Source organism: Panthera leo, chromosome D3 (assembly GCF_018350215.1).
Source record: "Panthera leo isolate Ple1 chromosome D3, P.leo_Ple1_pat1.1, whole genome shotgun sequence".
Classification (NCBI taxonomy): Eukaryota; Metazoa; Chordata; class Mammalia; order Carnivora; family Felidae; genus Panthera; species Panthera leo.
In genome coordinates, this window is record NC_056690.1 from 16,198,438 (window position 1) to 16,220,995 (window position 22,558).

At 50.2% G+C, this 22,558-nt stretch overlaps 1 protein-coding gene across 2 annotated transcripts in view; it reads right to left on the reverse strand.

The window, feature by feature from the left end:
* Positions 1 to 1,221: 1,221 nt before the first annotated feature.
* The window catches only part of GCN1 (GCN1 activator of EIF2AK4), a 58,281-nt gene continuing 36,944 nt past the window's right edge, over positions 1,222 to 22,558 (reverse strand). For both annotated transcript variants that reach the window (XM_042910975.1, XM_042910974.1), the window contains 22 exons: positions 22,198 to 22,377; positions 19,586 to 19,806; positions 18,106 to 18,174; positions 17,764 to 17,902; positions 17,478 to 17,674; positions 17,138 to 17,280; positions 14,833 to 14,950; positions 14,505 to 14,720; positions 12,813 to 12,977; positions 11,488 to 11,649; positions 11,109 to 11,201; positions 10,737 to 10,880; positions 10,372 to 10,641; positions 10,017 to 10,130; positions 9,346 to 9,576; positions 8,211 to 8,404; positions 7,949 to 8,063; positions 5,700 to 5,796; positions 5,209 to 5,357; positions 4,559 to 4,666; positions 2,448 to 2,666; positions 1,222 to 1,928 (listed from right to left, as the gene is read on the reverse strand). In XM_042910975.1, coding sequence (XP_042766909.1) covers positions 1,803 to 1,928; positions 2,448 to 2,666; positions 4,559 to 4,666; positions 5,209 to 5,357; positions 5,700 to 5,796; positions 7,949 to 8,063; positions 8,211 to 8,404; positions 9,346 to 9,576; positions 10,017 to 10,130; positions 10,372 to 10,641; positions 10,737 to 10,880; positions 11,109 to 11,201; positions 11,488 to 11,649; positions 12,813 to 12,977; positions 14,505 to 14,720; positions 14,833 to 14,950; positions 17,138 to 17,280; positions 17,478 to 17,674; positions 17,764 to 17,902; positions 18,106 to 18,174; positions 19,586 to 19,806; positions 22,198 to 22,377 — 3,470 coding nt within the window. In that variant the 3' untranslated portion in view covers positions 1,222 to 1,802. The remainder of the gene's footprint in view (positions 1,929 to 2,447; positions 2,667 to 4,558; positions 4,667 to 5,208; positions 5,358 to 5,699; positions 5,797 to 7,948; positions 8,064 to 8,210; positions 8,405 to 9,345; positions 9,577 to 10,016; positions 10,131 to 10,371; positions 10,642 to 10,736; positions 10,881 to 11,108; positions 11,202 to 11,487; positions 11,650 to 12,812; positions 12,978 to 14,504; positions 14,721 to 14,832; positions 14,951 to 17,137; positions 17,281 to 17,477; positions 17,675 to 17,763; positions 17,903 to 18,105; positions 18,175 to 19,585; positions 19,807 to 22,197; positions 22,378 to 22,558) is intronic.

The window sequence follows — 22,558 nt, forward strand, 5'->3', positions numbered from 1 at the left end:
CATCCTCCTCCAGTTTCTGGAACAGAACCTGGTGTTTTTCCTTTGGATTTTGCTTACTGAGTGTCTTCCACCTCTAAGTACATCAGATTTCCCTCCCAGTTTCATACTGGGGGCTGAACGCCTGAGATGGACATAAGCATCTATTCTGAGATCCTGGAGGAAACACTGAAGACTATCCCTCAGGGGCTTACCAGAGCTTTTCCAGCCACACCCCCCTCACACAGAAACTTCATCTGCCTCGCCAGAGCTAACTGGCAGAGGTGACCACATGTGCACACAGCTTGCTGGACATACGCCCCAGGGAACTGAGAGGACACTGCTGACCATCTGAATCCCAGAAGCAGGGAACAGTTCCCATGGCTACCAAAAGCTGCACCCATTGGCTGCTTTGGCTATCGGGACTGACTCAGCTGACCTCTCAAGGTCCCCTGCCGCCCTGGGAGTCTACAATTACATTGAGCCAGCTGAGACCATGCCTGCTACAAGAAAATAGGAAGTCCTATGACATATAAGGCTCAGGCATAGAAAGCAAGGATTTCATCAGAAGTATCTCAGAGGTCACCTTGTCTTATTTATCAGAAGTGCTGAGTCACAGGGCTACTTTCTACCTTTGCTGCATTAATAAGCCAAGCCTTGCTTTTTTTGATAGAACACTTTAGACTTTTTACAAAATGAGCTCGCTACCACATTTCCTTTCTTTTACAGCTCTGACCAGTAATGTCGGTAGAGGTTTATTCCATACTGTGACCAGGGACACAGCCCAGAAAAACTTGCGTCACTGGGCCCAGAAGGGCGTGCTCCGTCAGACAGGACATGTGGATCACGAGCCTTCTAAGAACCAGGAGGAAGGAAGTCATTCATAAAGGAGACAGATGCTGAACTGCAACTTTTCTTTCCTTCGGCAAGTCCTCTAACTACAGCAATGTGGTTCTTTCTTACTCCGCAGAAGGGATGGACTTCTCTTTAACACTTGACTACCAGAAGCTCCCCCACCTTCCTGAGTCAGGACAGAACAGGCAAGTGGCCAATTCAACCCCTGCCTTCTCTATGCTCAGTGAAATCACGGGACCCAACCTCAGGACAGAGAAGTGCATAAACCTCTACGAGACTTCCAAGAGCAGGAGAGATGCCCAAGAGTCAGAATGCTGCCGGTGCTCACCTTATTCCTGATGCACAAAGCTTCATGTTTAATGGATGGAGATTTTTATAAATCTGCTTGTATCGAGATTAAATCAAAGCCTTTATTAAAACATTCCTCCTTCAAACAACCTGCATTTAAACCAATACCCCTCCCCGACTTGTGAATTGCCAGGGCATTGCGAGTATGTCATGTTCACCTGACAGGGGTCAGATCCAATCGGGCCACACAACATGGCAAAGCCACGGCAAGACACGGCACACCAGGCCGACCTCCACGGTTCAGTGCCCCACTCAGGATCTAGGCAAAGGCGAGTAGCACTGGCTCCCGAAGCAGAACTCAAGCACAGGAGAAGAGGATCCAGAAGTCTGACCCCACCTGTTCCAGACCCAGCCACGCTCAGCCGGATGATCAGCTCTTGGCTACCACTTGGTGAGGCTCACACATGTGCTTTTGTCTCTTCTCCAAAGAAAAGGGTGAGAGATGGAGGAGGCAATTTTCAGTTGTGTGTGGGTTTGATTTAAGGCTTTGGCTGTGGTCTGTTGAAATATTAAAATACTTTCTGGGAACGTCATCTCCTAAGCTCCCCATCGGAACAAACGTATTTTCAAAAATGAAAACATTGAACAAAGAGGTGGAGCCCGGGGGGCGGGGCCTGGGCCTATCAGGTCAGGATGGTGTCGTCCACCTGCTCTGTGGAGTCGGCCTGGCTGGCCAGCTTCTTCAGGGACCTTCGGTTGCACTCATTCAGCACCTCCAAACTGGCCACGTCCAGGATCTTGGAGAGGGCCTGTGGGGAAGATGGAAATGAGGAGACGTAATCAGAAAATACAGCTTCAGGTTTCTCCAAGCCAAGGCAAAAATGAACATTAACCTCAGAACTAGCACTGCTGTGGACTCCGGCAAAATAAGGGAGTCCGATGGATCCCTGGGAAGCCAAGAAAACCACACCTCATGCTTTTCATGTGCTGAGGCGGGGAGTGGAAGGGCTTTCAGTGCTCTAAATACGGTGGGGAGAGGAGTGCATGAACAGGGCTCCCTCCTGGGATCCGTTCCACACGTTCAGATGCCAAGTGAGACTTTATTTGGGTTTCTCCAAAACAGGGCTCTGTTGCCGAAAGAAGCCTGAACACCACAGGAACAGAGGAATGTTTTCAGGCACTAGACCAGTCACCTGACCACAATCTGCCTCTCAACACTCAGCATATGAGGTGGTGGAGTATGATGCTTAAAGACTACCACGCAGTAGAGCCGTGTGCCGAGCACCCACAGCAGGCCCTGGAGGGACACCCCAGTCCCAGGCTCCCACCTGAAACACCTCTTCGCCCTGCCTCATCTTGAGGAGGTTGACGATCGCCTGGTCACTGTAGGCTCTCACGACAGTGTTTTTATCCTTGGTGTTGTCGAGAAGAGCCTTTAGGATGGGTTTGATGGCCTGGGGGTCCAGGGGAGGCAGCGGGTCCTTGTTGGCCCACCAGATCATCTTCTCGGCCACCAGCCTGATGTCACTGGATGGGTTCTGCAGACACTAAGAAGACCATAAGCTTTTAGTTAGGCACATCCAGTCTGTTTTTCAAGGAAGCCCAAATTTCTGCCCTGACATTCCCTCTTCATCCAGAAACTGACCCCACTGCTCGCTTCCAATGGCTTCCTTTCCCATCTTGGTAGGGGCGGGGGGGGAGCAGTGACAGGTTCTGACTCAGCCCATCTCCTTCTCCCACCTCATCTCATGCTATTCTCTCCCTTTTTCTCACTACTCTTGGTCCACGCAGGGCTATCACTTCCTCGGGGACACCAAGCTCCTTCCCGCCTTCGGGCCTCCGCCCTGACTGGTCCCACAACCTGGGATGTGCCTGCCCGGAGGTCCTCACATGGTTGGCTCCTTCTCCTCCTACAGGCCTCAGCTCAAGTGTCAGCCCATAGAGGTCTCCCATAACAACCCTCTCTAAATTAGGGCCCTCCTCATCCCCATAGGCTTTTTGTGTACCTCCAACTCTACAGATCTTGTCTGCTCCATGCACCTCTATGCCTTGAGGGTCTAGCCCAGCGAGGTACACAGAGGATCTTCAGTAAACAAACACTGATGAACAGCTGCATGCAAGGTGATGCTGTTACATGGGCTCAATCTAACAGGGGCCCTGAGAACTCTCAGCAGGGCTGCAGGCGTCTGCAGGTTGGGGCAATCCCCCTCTGGAACCTCACTATTCAAATTGAGGTCCACACACCAGCAGCACTGATACCGCCCAGGAACTGGTTACAAAGGCAGAGTCTCAGACTTAGCCACACCTCTAAAAATGCAGATTCTCACTCTGATTTGTGTGCACAATTTCTGAAAAGCTTGCTTTATTACACAGGCAGCAGGGGCCCCAGTGTCCAGCTCCCAGGCTTTCCTAGTTGACACCTTGCAGCCACCACAATAACAATAATAAGTGCCATGCCAGCTAAAAGGAGGCAGGGAAGAAAAGACTTATTAAGATTTGAACCCACCACGAATTCGGGCCCTGCGTCAGGCTCTGTGCTGACAGCTCAGAGCCTGGAACCTGCTTCACATCTTGTGTTTCCCTCTCTCTCTGCCCCTCCCCCACTCATACTCTCTCTTCACTCTCAAAAATAAACATTAAAAAAAAAAAAAAAAAAAAAAAAAAGGATGTGAACCCAGGTCTGTCCCAAATTTTACTAAATCCAGATGCCTGGAAGGAATACCTAAGATAGTGGTTCTTAAAGTCTTATGTGCAAAATATATAAACAGCTCTCAAAACTTCAGTATTAGGAAAGAAAAAACACAATTTTAAGAACAGCAAAAGACATCAATAAACACTCTACCAAGTGAATGTGGGGATGGCTAATAAGCACATTAAAATTGTTCTACATCAGGGCGTCTGGGTGGCTCAGTGGGTTGAGTGTCTGACTTGACTTTAGCTCAGGTCATGATTTCACAGTTGCAAAATCAAGCCCCGAATCAGGCTCCATGCAAGGCACTGAGTCTGCTTAAGATTCTCTCTCTCCCCAGCTCTGCCCCTCCCCTACTCGCACTCAAAAAAAAAATTGTTCTACATCATTAGCCATAAACAAATGCAAACTAAACCACAATATGATACTATAGTACACTTTTGAGAAAGGATAAAATTAAAACAAAACAAAAAAAAAAGTTTAAAAAAATAAAATAGTGACTCTTAATTTGATTTGGGGTTACAGGTCTACTTGAGAATCTGACAAGTCAGGCACTCTTCCGGAGGAAAAAAGCACACAGAATCACTTTGTGTTCCACTCCCAAGGGTTCAGAGACCTCCCAGAGCTCTCCGCAGAGAACTCCCAGAACAGCACAGTCAGACAGTCAGAACAGTCAGAACAGTCAGACAGCACACTTCCAGTGTTCTTTGGACATGGGTCCTTCTCACAAGCCAGGCTGCCCCTACTCACCTTAATGAACAGGCTGGAGAGTTTGGCTGGCAACTGTCCTCCCCCTGTCTCGATGTGATGCTTCATCAGGAACCCCATGCCCCGGATCCCGCTCACTGCGATGGGGATCTGTGGGGACAGGAAAGAGCTGGATGGCACAGCACCCTGCCCCTTCCTCGGAGCAGCAGGGCCAGGCTCTGTCTCATCCCCAGGAACCTCCAGGACACTGGCCCCTCATATAAGCACCCCTGCTATACACACACACACACACACACACACACACACACACACACACAACTTCACATCCAAGACTCTTTGACAGCTTTCTTGCAGACAGCTTTCTTTGCTTCCTGGCTATGAAGCAAACAAAGGTTGTGTGCACTGCTTCCCACGAACAGGGTTCAGAGAGCTTCTGACATGGAAGGGACCTCTAGACACTCCTACTTAAACTCCTCATTGTTTACAGATGACAGAACTGAGGCCCAGGGAGACCAAGTAGTGGTCCAAGGCCACAGAAAGTTATTGGCAAAGGCAAAATTTGAACCCAGGCCTCTCACCACCCAGTCTGCAGTAGAGCCCCTCCCCCGCCCCTTGTGCAGTGTCAGCAAGGATACAGCTGTGGAATTTGGGCTAGGGAGGGGGAGAGGGGTGTGGCTGCCCCAAAGCCTTACCCTGTCTGCCATGGCATTGCTGAGGATCATGTCCTGAACTTCACTGCTATACCTGCCCGCACAGAGTCTGTTGGGAGCCACGTTCACAGCCACAGACAGTGCCAGGCTCCGTCCATGCCGAACCATCCAGTCAATGCCAGACACATCCGCTGAGTGGAAGGACACAACTGGGTCAACCTGCACTTTACACTATGCCCCTACCAGCCATGCAGCCCCCAGGCCCACCCAACCTAAGCCCAATGGAAATCCCAGTCCACTGCACACGGACCGCCCTGCCCAATGTGGCACATTATGAAGAGGTCTCTCTCAAGCTACTTCAGACTCGCAGCCACGTTCCCCGAGCAGAGACGTAAGGGACTATAGGACCACTGGAAACTCCATTTTGTTTTAAGAGCTGGATTCCCCAAGGAGAGACTAGCTGCCAGAAGACCCCCCCAAGGGAAAGGGGAGACAAGGCCCTGCAGGGGTTCCCCAGTGCACAGGAGACCTACCCAGCAAGCACTGCTGAAGGACAGCGCTGAGCTCCTCTTCAGTCAGAAAGGCACACAGCTCGCCCAGGCAGCCGGCCGAGGAGATGCGAGTGTTGTCCTGACAGAGCACAGAAGGGAGCAAAAGGCGGCGTGAGCTGCACCACCAGCTGCAAGGTCAGTGGGGCCAGCAACTGCCCAGGATGGAGGGCAGGGGAGAAGGCAGAACGAGGCGACTCCAGACTCCTGTCCCCACTCCAGGCACGTGCACTCCTGCTGCCAGTGCGGGACTGCCATTCATGGCAGCCGCCACTGGGCGTGGAGCGAACAACCACACACCCAGCACTTCTCTCAATTATAGAAAACTCCAGTGTGCGTGCATATGGTAATCATCATCACAATGGCAATAATACCCGTATTTACGTAGCACCTCTCTTCTTAGAAAGTCAGAACATTTTCCGCGTATTATCTCAATTACTATCAACAGCTCTGGGAGGCAGCGAGGGGCGGCCGCTGCCCACATCACTGGACATCAGCTAGAGAACCACTCTGAGCTCCTTTCCTTCCAGCCCCGCTCCCCTGCCAACCTTGTGTGTCATCTTGTGTCCAGAGCGACACCCTGGAATCTCTCTACTATGTCAGTGCCCTAGCACCACCTCCCTTATTCAGGTTTGTCCTAGGAAGTCAGAATGAAGCCACTAATCAACCTAAGGAGGACAAGCAAAAGCTGAGCATTTTCTGTCAAAATCAAAGCCAGATACACAACCTGCTCCCTGCTGCTCCTCCCTAGCCAACTAATCACGGGATAGCAAGGGAGTGGATTTTTAAGATACATACTATATTATTAATAAGTGCCAATCTGATGTGCACACAGACCACAAACCAACCCACCAACCAAGGACTAACGACCTGCTGAGTGGATAATGCCAGGCTGGCACCCTGGTTGGCCACCATTGATCCAGGGGAAGCTCTGAGTTGGGGGGAAGATGGTCTGACCACAGTTTGCACCTCTGAGCTCCAGGCAGAAGCCCAGGTGCCAAGCAAGGCTAAAGCTGGCTCTCTCTGACGCCCACTCTCTCCAACAGGATCTATTTTAAGTTCCACTGTGGTGAAATGCAAATTGGCCTAAATACTAACTTTTGCTTGCACTGGGCATGGCCCTGTAAAAACCCTGACAGAGAAGGCGGGGGCTCTAGTCAGGGAGCAGCAGTTGGAATGAGGCCAGACTTCCACAGCCATGGTAAACCCAGCAGCAACAAGGGCTGGCCCCACTGAGTGCGCTACAAGTGCAAACCATGTGAACCCACAGGCTCAGTCCAGAGATTAACCCCACAACAGAGGGCTGTCAGAGGAGAAAGAGAAAATTCTTATCTAGACTCAGTCGCTGGGCAGCCAACGAGTACTTAACACACGCTTCCAGGCTGGGGAAGGAGGGGCCGTGCTGGAACGGAGACAGCACCGGGGGTCCCAGAGCTCAGACTGTGGCTGACTTCACCTTGCTAGGGCATGGCCCCAGGCAAGTCTCACCCTCTCCAACAGTGCTAAGACCTCCGACCTGGTGTCCCAGACACCAGATGCCAAATTTCCTTTTTATTTTATTTGTTTAAGGTGAGAGAGAGAGAAAGAAAGAGAGAGAAAGAGAGAGAGAGAGAGAGAGAGAGAGAGAGAGAGAGAGAGAGAGAGAGAAGGCAGGAGAGAGGCAGAGAGAGAGATCATCCCAAGCAGGCTACAAACTGTCAGAGCAGAGCCCGACGCAGGGCTTGAACTCACAAACCGTGAGATCATGACCTGAGCCAAATAAAGAGTTGGATGTTTAACCAACTGAGCCACCCAGGCACCCTCCCAGATGCCAAATTTCTTAAGGGCTGTGACCATGCTGGCTTCACCTCTGCGATAGACCCTTTGTCTCAGCAAATGTTTCCTGAACCAATAAACGAATGTCTTCATTTTACACACAGGGAAAGGAAAGGCAGAGAGGGAAAGTGGCTCGTTTAAGATTGCACAGTAAGTTCACAAGAGCTCCTTACTTTCCTTACTGTGAAAACCTTACCTTCCTTATCTGTGAAACAGAACAACCAATACCAACACTACCCGCCCTGTCTCCCTCACAACCAAATGCCTGTTAAACCATAAAGAGTGATAGGAGCATCAGGAATGATTATTACCACTGAGCAGGCAGCAGTTCTTCCAACACAAAACAGACATGTCGACCAAAGCAAAGAGAAGGGGAACCAGTAGAGCCCACCAGCCCTGCCATCCACCTGCAGCCATACCTCGTCGTGTCCCAGCATGCTCAGCAGGAGCGAGACAATGTTTTTCCGGATGACCACGTCCACTTTGGCCCCTGCTCCCTGAATCACAAACCTCAGGGCCTGCAGCATGGTGTCCCTACAGAACCAACGCATCCAACTTAAACCCCTCGCTCTTCTTCACCACTGCTCCCGCCCACACAGGCCCGGCCCGGCCCGGCCCCAGGAGGCTTCAGCATCCGCCTGGCCTCCTCACAGCCACAGCACTGCCCCAGCGGCACCTCACCTGACACCTGGGTCTTCCATGACACGGATTCCATTCAATAGCTCTGTGAAGAGGGGGTCCACCTTGATGTGGATGGAGATGAGCTTCCCCAGAGCATCAGCAGCCTTCAGGCGTACCCCCCGGTTGGAGTCCTGCAGGGCTTTGGTAAAAGTGGTCTGCAGCTGGGGCAGGAATGGCTTCAGGGCAATCCCGACCTGTTTGAGAAACCCACATAAGAAACTACGGGTGTGGTGGAGTCCAAGGCCACAGTGTGCGACAGATACGAAATCAATCAGAAACCACCAGGAGCTCTCGCACACAGGCTAGGAGTAGATACTCCCACAAAGAGGACAGCCAGCACGGACAGGTCCTGCTCAGCCCCGGTATCACCACCTCCAAGGGAGCCACTGGTTGGCTTAAGTGGAGACCAGTCCACACGGACAAGCGACTTGAAACCTCTATCTCCAAATACATGAAAGAGCAGTGCAGGTGACGGCTGTCAGCCCCACTGAAGACCTGTTCCAATGCCAAGACAGGGCAACGGACCAGGTGTATAAGGGCAGGTATCATCTTCTGAGCAATAGATATGCAAGCTGAGCACTGACACTGCTCAGAGAACAATCCTATGAAACAAATGACCTCAGAAAGTCACCCCTCCCAAGAATGAACATTTACTTCTTCCTAAATGGGAAAAACCAAAGCAGCTGTTTGGAAGTGTGAAAATACTGGGGTCAGGGGCTGCAGGCTGCTGGGAGGCACACCATGGAGTGAAGCTGGTAAACGGGAGGTAGGAACCATCTGGCCACGGATGACATCGACTCATGGCCTATGGGACAAATTCTGGGAGGAAAGGGCTCCGTTACGCTCAGGATGCGTCAGGCACCACCTGACACCACCTTCTCTAGGCCCCACAGCTCTTCATTGGCAGGCGGCAGCAGCACTTCCAAATCACGGGTGAGGGCACAAGCTCAGAGGTTACCATACTTTCCCAAGGTCATTCTGGCGTAGTGTGAGTCTAGCGTCTAGCATCTCGACTCCCTCTGCCATGCTGTTTCTCCATAATAAGCTCACCGTGCTGCCACATGACACCAACCGGCAGACAGATCAGTTCTTGAAGACCCAAATGGACCAAGAGGTGAATGTGTCAGTGGCTCACCTTGGCCAGCAAGAGGCTGAGTGTCTCGAGCAGGGCTGCCTTTACGTTCCAGCTGAACCGGTCCCCCAGGATGCGGATCAGAGGCCCAGTGATGCTGACCACGGAGGGCCTCAGGGCGTCAGCTGAGGTCAGGCGGATCACCAAACCTAAAGCTTTGGCCGCTTCCTCTTTCTGTTCCGGGCTGCCAGTCAGGACGCCCTCCCGCAACACTGGAAGGATGGAGGTTACTCCCTGACGAGAGAACCACACACGACAGTCAAATCTCAAAGGCACTGGGTCCAGGGGTCTCCTATCCAAAGCACGCACCCCCGTCAGCCATCCTCTCTGTGATTCCCTGACAGAGACTGCTTCTGGTGCCAGGGTAACAGCCTGAGAGGGTGCCAGCTGAGAAACAGTCTTGACAGGGCAGTGATGAGAAGGTAACAGCTCTGGTGGGCCTAGCACACATAGGTGCACCTGCTGTCTCCTCTGTGACTCACTTGCTCTGGCCGTGGTGGCCTCCACAACTTAAACTGAAGGCAGCACAGACCCTATCCCCATATGGCCACCGTGGGAAAGAAACACGCTTCCGTGAAGGCCCTAAGTCGGCTGCTCTACCACAGACCCGGGACTGCGGGTGGAGGTAGAGGAAGGCCATATGCCCACAGCACCCTCACGAGGCCCTGGCTTACCTTCTTTGGGAGGCAGAACCCTGGCACATGCTCGCCTTTGCTCTCATTCCCTATGAGCCGGATTTCTTTGTGCAGTTCTTCAATTAGTGCCAGCTGGTTGCCAGCATCGAGCTTCTGTGGAAGGCCAGGAAAAAGCAGAGAGGATGTCAGGGTTCTAAGTACAGCCCTCCCAAGATGGCTTCAAAGTAACACCTCAGGGGGAAGAGTGTGGGGGGAGTATAAGAAAGACTGGCCATGGATTGATAAATGCTGAAGTTGGCTGACAGGTACATCATGGCCTATTTTAAGAGTCTAATCTTCCAAGCGTCTGGCATGGTCTATAATCAAAATCTGCTACAGTCAGCAGTCCCCTCACCTTGGTGATGGCATTCAGGGCATCCCAGCTCTCCTCCAGAACCACTGGGCTGGAGTCGTTGAAGAGGCGGATCAGGCCGGACACCAGGCTCCGCAAGTGGCTGGTGTAGTCAGCCTTCGAGCGTGAACAGTAAATGTTGAGGATGATGGCGGCAGCCTGCCTCATGCCCACCTCAGGGCTTCGGGTGGCTTCCAGCAGATCCTCGATGATGATCCGGTGCCCAGTGTCATCCTCTACTGAGAGGATCACAGCCTGACAGTTGGCCATCTCCTGAAACCACAGGGGACACCCAGACTGAGCACAGCTCCCCAGGGGCAGGCCAGGACAGCTGACAGAAAGCTGCCAGGAGTAATCGTGACACTCACCAGCTGCTCGTCCGGAGTCCCAAGTTTCTCCTTCAGGGCCAACATGACTGCCGGGAGGATCACTCCAAGGTGACGGGTCAAGGCGTCGCCAGCCACAGACGAAAGGAAAGCCAGCACCCGGGTGTTGACAGGCGGAGTCGTCAGCTGTAGAATGATGAACAAGGTCAGCTCAATGAATGCCGCTCCATGCTGGCCACCGTGCTAGACTCTAGGAGATCCCATGGCCATTGTTGAGGGCTAAGTATCTGCTCCAGGGCCGCCTGAACCCACCACCAGCCTTCCCCAACATCTGAGTCCAAAAGGTCTCCATAGCAGGCCTGGAAATAATCATGTAGCCGTGGCCAGGGGGTGTTTGCTGCAGGGTGGGATTACCTTGGGCACGAGGTAGGGAAGCACCACACGACTCTTGATGGCCATAACTTGCTTCAGACCATCCAAGGCAAATTCTGACACTTCCTCATCATCCTGCACAGGAGCACGGAGGGGAATGCTGAGGAGCTGGCTCCTGTCCCCACCTCTGCTGTCTAGACCAGCCACCGCCAACTTCCTTCACCACTTTCCTCCCTTCCTCCTACCACACCCACATTTACTGACTATCGAAGGAGAAGCACAGAGCCAAATCTGAGCCTGCTGCACCCACTCCCTTGGGGGGCCCACACTGCGGCTGCCTTGGCAGAGTGAGCCCCCCTGCATTTTGCTTCTACAGAGACAGTAAAAGCCAAACTGGTAGGTGTGTGGCAGATCCACTCACCAGCTGCTTCAGTAAAAATGGGAGAATGTCCTCCAGAGCCTGGTGGCCGATGGTGGAGTGCAGCTGCTCGAAGGTCTTGGCCGCCGCTTCTCTGACCTCCTCCAGAGGGTCACACAAAGCCTTCCTCGCCGTGGGTACAAGGGACTCAGAGAAATACAGCACCTGCAACAGAATCCGTGCACTGTACCTGATGCAGCAGAGGCAAGGAAGGAGTGGAAGCAAGCAAGGGGAGATGGACGAGGACCTCTGGCCTAGCCAGGCCACCAGCATCCCCTGGCTTGACTCTTAACTTAGTGATTCTCACTGAAAATGAGCAAGCATATGAACGTAGAGAGGATATGCAGTCTCCACCTGAGGAGTCAGATTTTAAGTGAGTTCTCCAGATACTCTCCATCTCCCACGAGAGCTCCTTCCCACAGTGAGGCCCTGCATGGCATGGCCCCCTCTCCCCTGATTCTTTCTTTGGCTCATCCTCTTGGAAAACTCCCAAGTCCTTCAAGACTCAACTCAAAAAATTGCTTCTCTGTGGCATCTCTGGGGCTACTGTGGGGCCAAGGATAGCTCTGCTCCCTCTGGAAACGGTCCCCCCGAAGCAGAGCGCACTACAAACAGAATCGGGGGACTGATTATGTATCGGCCTCACCGCCGGCAAGGTCTCAGCCTTTGAGAGGACTCAGTAACTATTCAATGAATCACAACTCTAGTTGGTGACAGAATTTATTTACATTCTTTGCCAAATGCAAACGTAAACCCCCAGTGAATATAATACTTCTACTGATACACTCAGCAGAAGGTGCCAGTAGATCAGAGAATAAGCAATGGCCACATGCTTAACATTTCTGACTAGCCAGCCACTTCATAACTTTTATGCCAACTGAGAGCCCTATGCCTGCTCAATCTGTTTCCCAGGCGTGTTTTGAGGATCACCCTCAGAAAGGAAAGTGAGTGCAAAGATCGCCAGCCCCCTGAAAGTGGCTGCTATGGGACGGTAACATTGTCGGAAACGACACACTTCCACCCACTGGGAGCGTAACACTCATCTGCTCTGCTCCCTGTAAGAACGTGTGCAGCCCTCCTGCTCCCACAGCACCAGCACACGCACATGCGCACGGCCTCCCTTCCCTGCCAAGGACACTGCACATTTTAACTGTAGTGCAGTAGTGACACAAAAGGGATTAAACTGGAGAAGCCTCAGTAGTGGTGAGAAAAAGATCATCACCGATTTCTATGGGCCATTCAGGAGTCCCTAGTGATACGGCTTTTCCTGGAACCTGCCCCCAGGCCTCTGAGTCAGGTCACCCGCGAGGCCCTAAGAAGACACTCACAGCGTCTCGGCTGGTGGACTTCATGATCTCGCTCAGTCCGATGCACACACCCTGCCTCTCGTCGCTCTTCTGAGACCTCAGGCCTTCCTCAAGGATGGGGATGATTTCTGGCAGGATTTTCTCCCCTAACTTCCGGACGAGATCGCCCAATGTCCTTGCTGCAATCTGTCAGCAGAGATCAAGCCAGGACATCAATGCCCTACAAACCCCAGGGCACCTGGAAGACAACTCCAGGTTGAAGGCCCTGGACTTAACTTCCCCAGATGCCATTAGCCCTGAAGAACCACCAGGGTGCTTGCAAAACGCTAAAAAATACAATTATTTCTTTGTGTCACACACACCTACACAACCTAAAGCAAGAGCTGGCACCTTCTATATGAATAGGAAACTTATCAGATGCTGCCTGGTCAAGAGTCAATTTCCCTAAATTGATAACTACAGCCTAGAAGTCACCTCACCTTGTGCTCTTGTCCAAGGGGAGCTGAACAGGGCACAAATGTTTTTAAGGAAAAAAAAAAAAAAAAAACAAAACGATCTCCCCTGAGGCCTCACACAAACCCTTCTTTAGCCAAATATGCAGTTTGCTTGCCAGAGATGGGGGTTGGGAGTGGGTCAAAGGGGACTGCCAGAAGCAAACATGAGCCCAGGCTGGGCCCCTCCTCCCAACCAGAGAACATGCCTGACCCAGCCCCTGCCCCAGCCCAGGTCAGCCTCATCTCACATGCTCACCCGTTTCTCATTCCAGACCCAGCAGCCCCCGCCCAGCTTCTGTTGGCTTTTGCACATCCTGCCCTTGTATCTAAAGCACTATTCCCCTGGTCTGGAATTGGCTTTCATCACTACCTCACCTGGTGGGTACTTACTCATCTTTTATCTTCAAGCATCATTTCTTCTGAGAAGCTTTCCCTGACCCCCCCTCCCCCACTGGTCAAAGGCCCTGTTACACACATTTGCAGCACCACGCAGCATTTGCTATAGCTGTATTTACATCTGTCTGATTATTTGATTAACGTCCATCTTCTCCACCACAGTGTAGCTCATGAGGAAAAGAATAAGGCTGCTCTTCTTCTCCATTACATCTCCAGATTTTAGGCCCCTGCTTAGCACATAGTGGTGCTTAATAAATATTTGTTATGTGAACATTAATAAAAGGAAACCTCCTTTAGAATGGAGTCAGGAGGCCAGAAAAGGGCACTCCCACACCCTACCACTCTTCATCAACTACAGACCCAAAAGGAAAAGATGAATGTTACAGACCGAACAGGAAAAAGCATATACTTTACTAGCCCAGCAGGATGAAGGAAGATTTTCCTCCTCCACCGGCCAACAGCCCAGCCAATGAGAGACAGTCACAACTGAGCCAATGAATAGCCACTACACTTCAAACTCCCAGTTTACTCCAAGAGTCTTTTTGTTTATAACAGCCCTCCCGGCACCCTCCCTTCCCTCTTTTATAGGGTGTTCCACTCTTTTGTTCAGTGGACTTGACTATAGTTTTGCCATGGCTTACATGTCCCAAACTGCAATTCTTTGCTATTGCCTGAATAAATCCATCTTGAAGGCAAAATAACTGGCTGTTTTATCTTTAAGAGTAACTGTTAAATGACTAAGAAATAAATGTTCTCTTAGATAGGGGGCTCTAGGCACCCTAGCCTCTGATGCTGGGTCAGAAGCAAGGTCCAGTAAACTTACGGTTCTCTTATCTGCACAGGTGCTGGCTAGGAAACCCAGCAGCAGCCCAAAGAGAGTAGGCAGGATCTCGCGCAAGGTGCGGGGGGTATTAGAGACCACAATCTTCCAGACGTGCAGGGACGCCTGCCGCACAACCAGCTGGGTGTCTGAGCGGCCCATGTAGAGCCCTGCCAACACCCGGTTCCGCCGATCTACCCCCAGGGCAGTGATGATAGCCTACAGCAGTGGAAAAGAAGGGAGAACGCAGGGTGGTGAAGCCTCCAGAGCATGAGTACCAGGGCACATCCCTACCATCACTACGGGTGGAAAACCAACTCGAGGCACGCACCTTATTGGACTGGGCAGTTCCAAAATTATCATCTTCAGAGGCAGTTTCTGTGGTCATCTTCCCGGTGACCCCTGAGATGTGGAACAGGAGATCCCCAAGGAGCTGAACAGAGCTAAACCTGAGGAAGATGCCAATAACAGAGTCACACAGTTGCGAGGGGCAATCTTGGGGGACAACTGAGCACTGGGCAAAAAATATACTGGAAGGAAGTACACCTAAAATATTCATGGTGGCTACAAATGTCCATCGATGGATGAATGGATAAAGAAGATGTGGTATATATATACAACAGAGTATCACTCAGCAATCAAAAAGAATGAAATCTTGCCATTTGCAACTATGTGGATGGCACTAGAGGGTATTATGCTGAGCGAAATTAGAGAAAGACAAGTATCATATGACTTCACTCATGAGGATTTTAAGATGCAAAACAGATGAACGTAAGGGAAGGAAAACAAAAATAATATAAAAACAGCAAGGGGGACGAAACATAAGAGACTCTTAAATATGGAGACAACAGAGGATTACTGGAGGGTTTGTGAGAGGGGGGATGGGCTAAATGGGTAAGGGGCATTAAGGAATCTACTCCTGAAATCATTGTTGTACTATATGCTAATTAATTTGAATATAAATTTAAAAATAATAAATAATAGGGGCTCCTGGGTGGCTCAGTCAGTTAAGCATCCGACTTCGGCTCAGGTCATGATCTCGCGGTTCATGAGTTTGAGCCCCACATCAGGCTCAAGGTCCAGTAAACTTATAGCTTGGAACCTGGAGCCTGCTTTGGATTGTGTCTCCCTCTCTCTCTGCTCCTCTCCTACTTGCACTGTCTCTGTCTCTCTCTCAAAAATAAAAATTTAAAAATTAATTATTAATAAAAATAAATAATAAATAATAAAAAACTAAAAATATATTCATGGTGGCTATCGTGGAATGAGAGAAGTTATAGACATTTTTTTTTTTTTAATTTTAAGAGAGAGAACGTGTGCATGCACACAGAGGAGGGAGGGTGGAGAGGGAGGGAGAGGGGGAGAGGGGGAGGGGGAGAGGGGAGGGAGGGAGGGAGAGAGAGAGAGAGTCAGTCTCAAGCAGGATCCATGCTCATACCAAATCCGATGTGGGGCTCAATCCCACGAGCCTGGGATCATGACCTGAGACAAAATCAAGAGTCGGACATTCAACTGACTGAGCCACCTAGGTGACCCTAGAAGATTTTTGTTTCTTTACACTTTCCCATATTATTTTCTTCCCAAGTTTTCTACTAATGAAGACATATTACTTTAACAATGGTAAAAAATCAACATTTTTTAAAAGCATAGGTGAAAGTTTCTGTAATAAAAATTACAACGAAGAGGGAGAGTACAGAAAGAAACATTAACAGAAAATCAGGAATGCTGGGGCGCCTGGGTGGCGCAGTCGGTTGAGCGTCTGACTTCAGCCAGGTCACGATCTCGCGGTCCGTGAGTTCGAGCCCCGCGTCAGGCTCTGGGCTGATGGCTCGGAGCCTGGAGCCTGTTTCCGATTCTGTGTCTCCCTCTCTCTCTGCCCCTCCCCCGTTCATGCTCTGTCTCTCTCTGTCCCAAAAATAAATAAAAAAACGTTGAAAAAAAAAAAAAAAAAAAATTTAAAAAAAAAAAGAAAATCAGGAATGCTGATCATCAGAAATGATCATCACTAAGAAGAGGCCTAGAAGGATAAACCTTACTTCTCTTCAAATTAAATTAGGTTTATTGTTTTTAATGACTACAAAAATCATAGTCCTATTTGAAGTGAAGATTCAAAAAAACCCATAAAGGGGCTCCTGGGTGGCTCAGTCAGTTAAGTGTCTGATTCTTGATTTTGGCTCAGGTATGATTTCACAGTTCATGAGTTCGAGCCCTGCATCAGGCTCTGCACTGGCATCGTGAGACCTACTTGGTACTCTTTCTCTCTCTCCCTATCTGCCCCTCCCCTGCTTGTGCATGTACATGCACAGATACACACACACACACACACACACACACACACACACACACACACTCTCTCTCTCTCTCTCTCTCTCACACACACAAAATAATCATGAAAATATTTTTTAATAAAAAAATAAAATTTTCATACAAACTGAAGAACTGAATAGAGCAAACTTTTCAACAGAGGATCAGAATAGAGACACTGCTACATGAAACTGGAGAGTCACACTGAGTGCTTAAGAGTGAGAGTCTAGAGAGAGTTGAAAAGAATTCTCAGCAACATTCCTGCTCCTCGTTTCTCAGAGTTCCCAAAACGCAAAGCCGGGGCCACTGGGTCTTTCCACCCGAGTCCTTGCCTTATTCTCCAAAGATCATCAAAGAGGCCTTGCTCCAGCTGGGGCAGCAGCAGAGCGATAGCTGTCTCGGCGTACATGGAAATGACCCGCTGGCCTGCACGCAGGGCAGTGTCACGCACAAACTCATTCTCATCAGCAAGAGCCTGTGCAGACAGAGGGTGGGTCAGCCAGGGCTGCTTCCCCCAAGGCACCAGACCCAAAGGAAATGGGACTCCCGGAAGAGCAGGATGAGGATTCTTGCCTCCTAGTCCCAGCTGGTAGGGAGCCTAGACTCCAAAGAGAGCACATGCACCCTGCCCCACTCAGTAATGGTACCCTCAGCACGGTCCCTGGTGCCTACTTTGAGGATACATGGGATGATGGGCCCCACATAAGGAGTGAACTTGTCCCCAAAGGTGATGGGCAGGTAGTTGAACATCATGATATAGCCATCTCGGACATGGGGTGCAATGTCCACTTTGCTGGCTGTAGCCACGATTTCTGGCATCAGCTTTTCCAACTTCTCCACCCCCAAGCCAGCCATGACCTCGGCCAACCCTGTAACAAAAGGACAGAATGAACTCACGGGATCGGAAGGACCCTAGACAGCATTCCTGGTCTGGCCCCTGGGCCTGCCCTGGCCTCACCTTGTGCAGCGCCTGAGCGATCCACAGAGCTCTGCTCATAGGTCAGCGTCTCCATAAGCCATGGCAGCAAGTCCTCAAAGCACGACTCCCCCATGCCCTTCACCATGGCCCCAAGAGCCTTTGCAGACACTGTCCGCACCTGCCAGGTAACCAAGAACCAGGATGGTAGAGTTGCAGCGGCTCAAAACCAGGTGCCCACACAGGAGCAGGCAGGGGCCCCTAGGGTCTCCTTCCCTTTACCAGACAAATGCAAAAGCAGCTTATAGAGAATTCCCAGGAATCAATTTTCTGAGGAGTGGGCTAAAATAACAAGCTCCTGCCCGCCTCTCCTCCCAGACTCACCTCAGGTACAGGGTCCAAAAGAGAGGCTTTCAGGCCAGGTGTCACGCTTGGCAGGTAAGGAGCTAAGTCCTGCAACAACACAGGAGGTGACTCGGGTGGAGGCCTGGCTCCTGCTTCCTCTGGGCCCTGTTCCGGTGTGGCCACTGACCTCACCATTCTGCTGACAAGGAGAGCGCAGCAGGGCTGCTCCCACAGCCAGCAGGGAAGGACAAGTGGCAAGGAACCCCACTAACTGGTACCCCAGACGATCACCCAGGAAACCTGTGAGGGATCTGAGGCCCACCCTCAATGGGTAGAGAGAGCCCCCAACTAGAGTTCAATGCTCTTCCTCCTCCTGACCTTATCTCAGGACCAAGGCTTGTCCAGCCTCTGGAATCTAGGAAATTATTTCTGGCACTTTCCCTTCAGAACAGTGTTATCATCTTCCCGTTCTTCACCTTAAAAGGTTTATGTCTCTTGGTATAGCATTCAGCTTTAAGGAACAGTTTTAAATATAGAAAAAGCCTTATGTTCGCTGTAGCATCATTTAAAATAGCAGAAAACCTTGGACAGTATAGGACTGACAACAGGATTATATAAGTTATGGTATATAAATGTATCAGAATATTAAAGAACTATTTAAAAACCAGTTTTGTGAATAACTCATTGTAACTTAAAAATCAGCTTATGTTTAGGAATATAATTTTTTTTGATGTAATAAAAAACATTAGCCGTAACCATTTCCATGTTGGAGAACCACAGATACAATTTTTTGTTTCACCAATTTTCGCATTTCCCAAATTCTCTAGGACTAACATGCCTTGTCCACTTTATCTCTTGTGCCCATACCCTCAGCCAGCAAACTATGACTGTGGGAGACAGTGAGCTCACATGCAGGCCCCTGGGAGCAGGTAAAGTAAATCTCCCAAACTAGGCTAATTTCCTCTAATTTATAGGCTTACAGAAGTAAAAGCTTGTGATGAGAACTGCAAGCAGAGCAGTGGCCACTTTGCCCACATGGGGCCAGGCTGGGCCTTTCTTCCCCCGCAGTCTGTAAAAGAGCCCATGCATGGATGGCCTCATCTGGGGGCTGACCTAATAAGAGCTTAAACCATTGTGCTCTGCAAGATGCCCAGAGAGTCAGGTCACAATCTCACACTCCGTGAGTTTGAGCCCCGCGTCGGGCTCTGTGCTGACAGCTCAGAGCCTGGAGCCTGTTTCAGATTCTGTGTCTCCCCCGCTCTCTGCCCCTCCCCTGCTCATGCTCTGTCTCAAAAATAAATAAAAACATTAAGATTAAAAAAAAAAATGCCCAGAGAGCCTAGATTCCTACCCTCCACCCCAAAATTGTGCATTTCGTCCCCTAAACATAAACAGGGACAAAAGCCCAGACAGCCCTTCTGTGTCTACTGCGGGCAAGGACTCTGTGCCCTAAACCAGCATCTACTGGTCTGTCCAGCACCAGCACCAGCACCAGCACCAGCGCCAGCTGGGCTGCTACCTTCTGGTCCGTCAGGGAGTACATGTTGCCGATAATCTGGGCTGCCATCTTCCGTGTGTCTGTGGAACGGTCCTGGAAGGCTCTCTGGACAATGGGCATGATGAGGGCCAAGGATGGGGCATCGATGAAGTGAACAAACTTGGTATCCAGCAGGGTCTGCAAGCACTTCTGGGTCTTTCTGGAGGGGTCCGTCAGGGCATCCAGCAGGACAGGGGCAATGGCTGCATGTCCAAACAAGAGAGAAGCTGGTCTACACGAGTCTCAGGAGCAACAAAACTGCCGAGTCCCCAGAACTACATGGGATCAGAAGAGAAAGGAGTCCGGGGCCACCCCTCACTGGAACCCCACGAGTCACCAGCTGTGGAAGCCAGCCTGTTTACAAAGAGCAATCTCTGCTCCGCCAGGAAGAAAGTAGCAGCTGTCACCCCTTTGCACTGAGCAGCTTGATCTAGCAGGACAACTAGAGTCTGCTTTCAGTGGGAGCTGAGCTGCAGCCACAGTGCTCAGCCTCCACGGGAGCGCAGCTCGGGCACCACAGTGCCTGATCGTGGAAGGGGCAGCCCAGAGTGGTTTTGCGAAGAAACTGTTTTGAGACGCCAAATGCCCCAAGTCAGTGGTGGCAATGAAACACACAATGCTCAGAGGAGTTACACCCAGATAAAACAAGCTCTTCATGTGAGCACCATCAGCCTGGCAAAAGAAATGCCAAGAGAAATACCTGGCTTATCTTTTCCAAAGTCTGGGGAATTCATCCACTGTGAAGACCCATGCTGGCCAACAATTGAAAAAAAAACAAAAACTAACAACCCAATTAAAAAATAGGCAAAAGATTTTAAGAGTTCTCCAAAGGAGATATGCAAATGGCCAAGAAGCCCACGAAAAAGTTTAACATCATTAGTCATTAGGGAAATGTAAATCGAAACCACGATTAGATGCCACTTCACATGCACTAGGGTGGCTATGACCAAAAAAGACAGACAATAACAGCGTAGGCAATGAGAACTCTCACACACTGCTGCCGGGAATGTCAAGTGATCCAGCCACTTTGGAAAACAGTCTAGCAGTTCCTGAGAAAAGCAGACAGTTACCATATCATGACCCAGCAATTTCCATTCCTAGGTACCTAAGAGACCTGAACATGTCTAAAAACACCATGTACGCAAATGTTTATAGCAGCATTATTTCAAACAGCCAATAAGCAGAAACAACCCAAACGTCCATCAAAAGATGACTTAATAAACAAAATGTGGTCTATCCACAAGATGGATTATTGGGCCATTAAGAAAGCATTGATGCATGCTACAACATGGATGAACCTTAAAAACATTATGCTAAGCTCAAGACGCTAGACACAAAGGGACAAACGCATATGATCCCACTATACGAAGTGTCTGCAACAGGTAAATGCAAAGAAACAGAAAGCCTATTAGTGGCTATCAGGGCCCAGAGGCAGAAAGGGAATGAAGAGTGAATGCTAACAGGTAGGAGATTTCTTTTTGGGGTGAGGAAAATGTCCTGGAAATAGACAGTGGTGATGCTCGTGTAATTTTGTGAATATACCAAAAAAAACACCGAATTATATACATTTTTAAAAAGTGATTTTTAATATTATGCAAATCATATCTTAATTTAAACACACACACACACACACACACACACACACACACACACACACACACACACACACACAAACCATGCTGGATTCTCAAAATGAATTCCCTTCCTTTGATAGAGATCAAGACTGTTTCCGAGCCTTAGGAACCTCCAAGGCTGTTGAACATTGTAAAAGACAACAAAACCCAAGTATACCTATTCATCCCTTAAAAAACAAAACCACACAGAAAACATCATCTTCTGAATAAACAAAAGTCTGGTAACGCCTGGCTTAACTACATTGAACAATTACCTATGTTCCACACTAAAGCTTAAAAATTCACCTCGCTCAGCGAGGTGGCTGCTGGGTTTTGTTTCTAGAAATCAACCTCTTGCCATCACTCAATCAAGAACCACACGACAGGGGCGCCTGGATGGCTCAGTCGGTTGAGCATCTCTTGATTTCGGCTCAGGTCATGATCCCAGAGTCATGGCACTGGGCTGAGTGTGGAGCCTGCTTGGGATTCTCTCCCTCTGCCCCTCTCCCCCGCAAGCATGCATTCTCTCTCTGAAGTAAATATATTTTTAAAAAAGAACCACACTACAGAGCACAATTAAGGGGAATAACCCTTCCCTAATCTTCCCCTCTATCACACATCTTCTGCAATGAAACAGAATAGAAAGTTCCCAAAGAATGTATGATGCTGATGTGGCCCAGAACATGTCATTTAATTCTGTTGACTTCAGGGCTCAGCTTAATGCACAGGATCTCTCAGAGTCAAGCGCTTCTGAGCCAATGACTCAGTTTCTCCATTTATGCAGTCAACGATGACAGCTCCAGACCAGTGGCAAAACTACTTCCAAACTACTTCCCACTAATTGTTCTAGAAAAAGGGCTTCCCAGAATTTAGAGGTTATTTCAATGTGAGCATATCTGTCCTCAGAGGGCAAAGATCTTTGCTGAATGCCTGTTCCCTGCAGTGTCCGGGGATGGGAGGAGGAGCCAGGGAGAAGCATACCCAGGATCTCCGGGTTCCTGATGACGGAGCCGATCTGCCTGAGCGCCTGCTGTCCAGCCTTCTGCACTTTGACATGGGAGTCAGTGAGCACCTCCGTAAGCTTGGGCACGATGTTGGGCAGGCAGGATGACAGCTGCTTGGGAGCACAGTACGCCATTGCCCCAAGCAGCTCCACCGACCCTGCAGATGGCAGACACCGGCCCAGCATGGAATCACTGAGCACAGGCCAGGGAGCCACTTGTGCCAGCTGCCTGAGCAAGGGACAACCAGCCTGCCCCTCTGCAGACTGTGGCAGACTGCAGACTGTGGCCCCTCAGGCAGTCCCCAGGGGGAGGGGCAAGGAAGTTGGGGGGTGATGTGA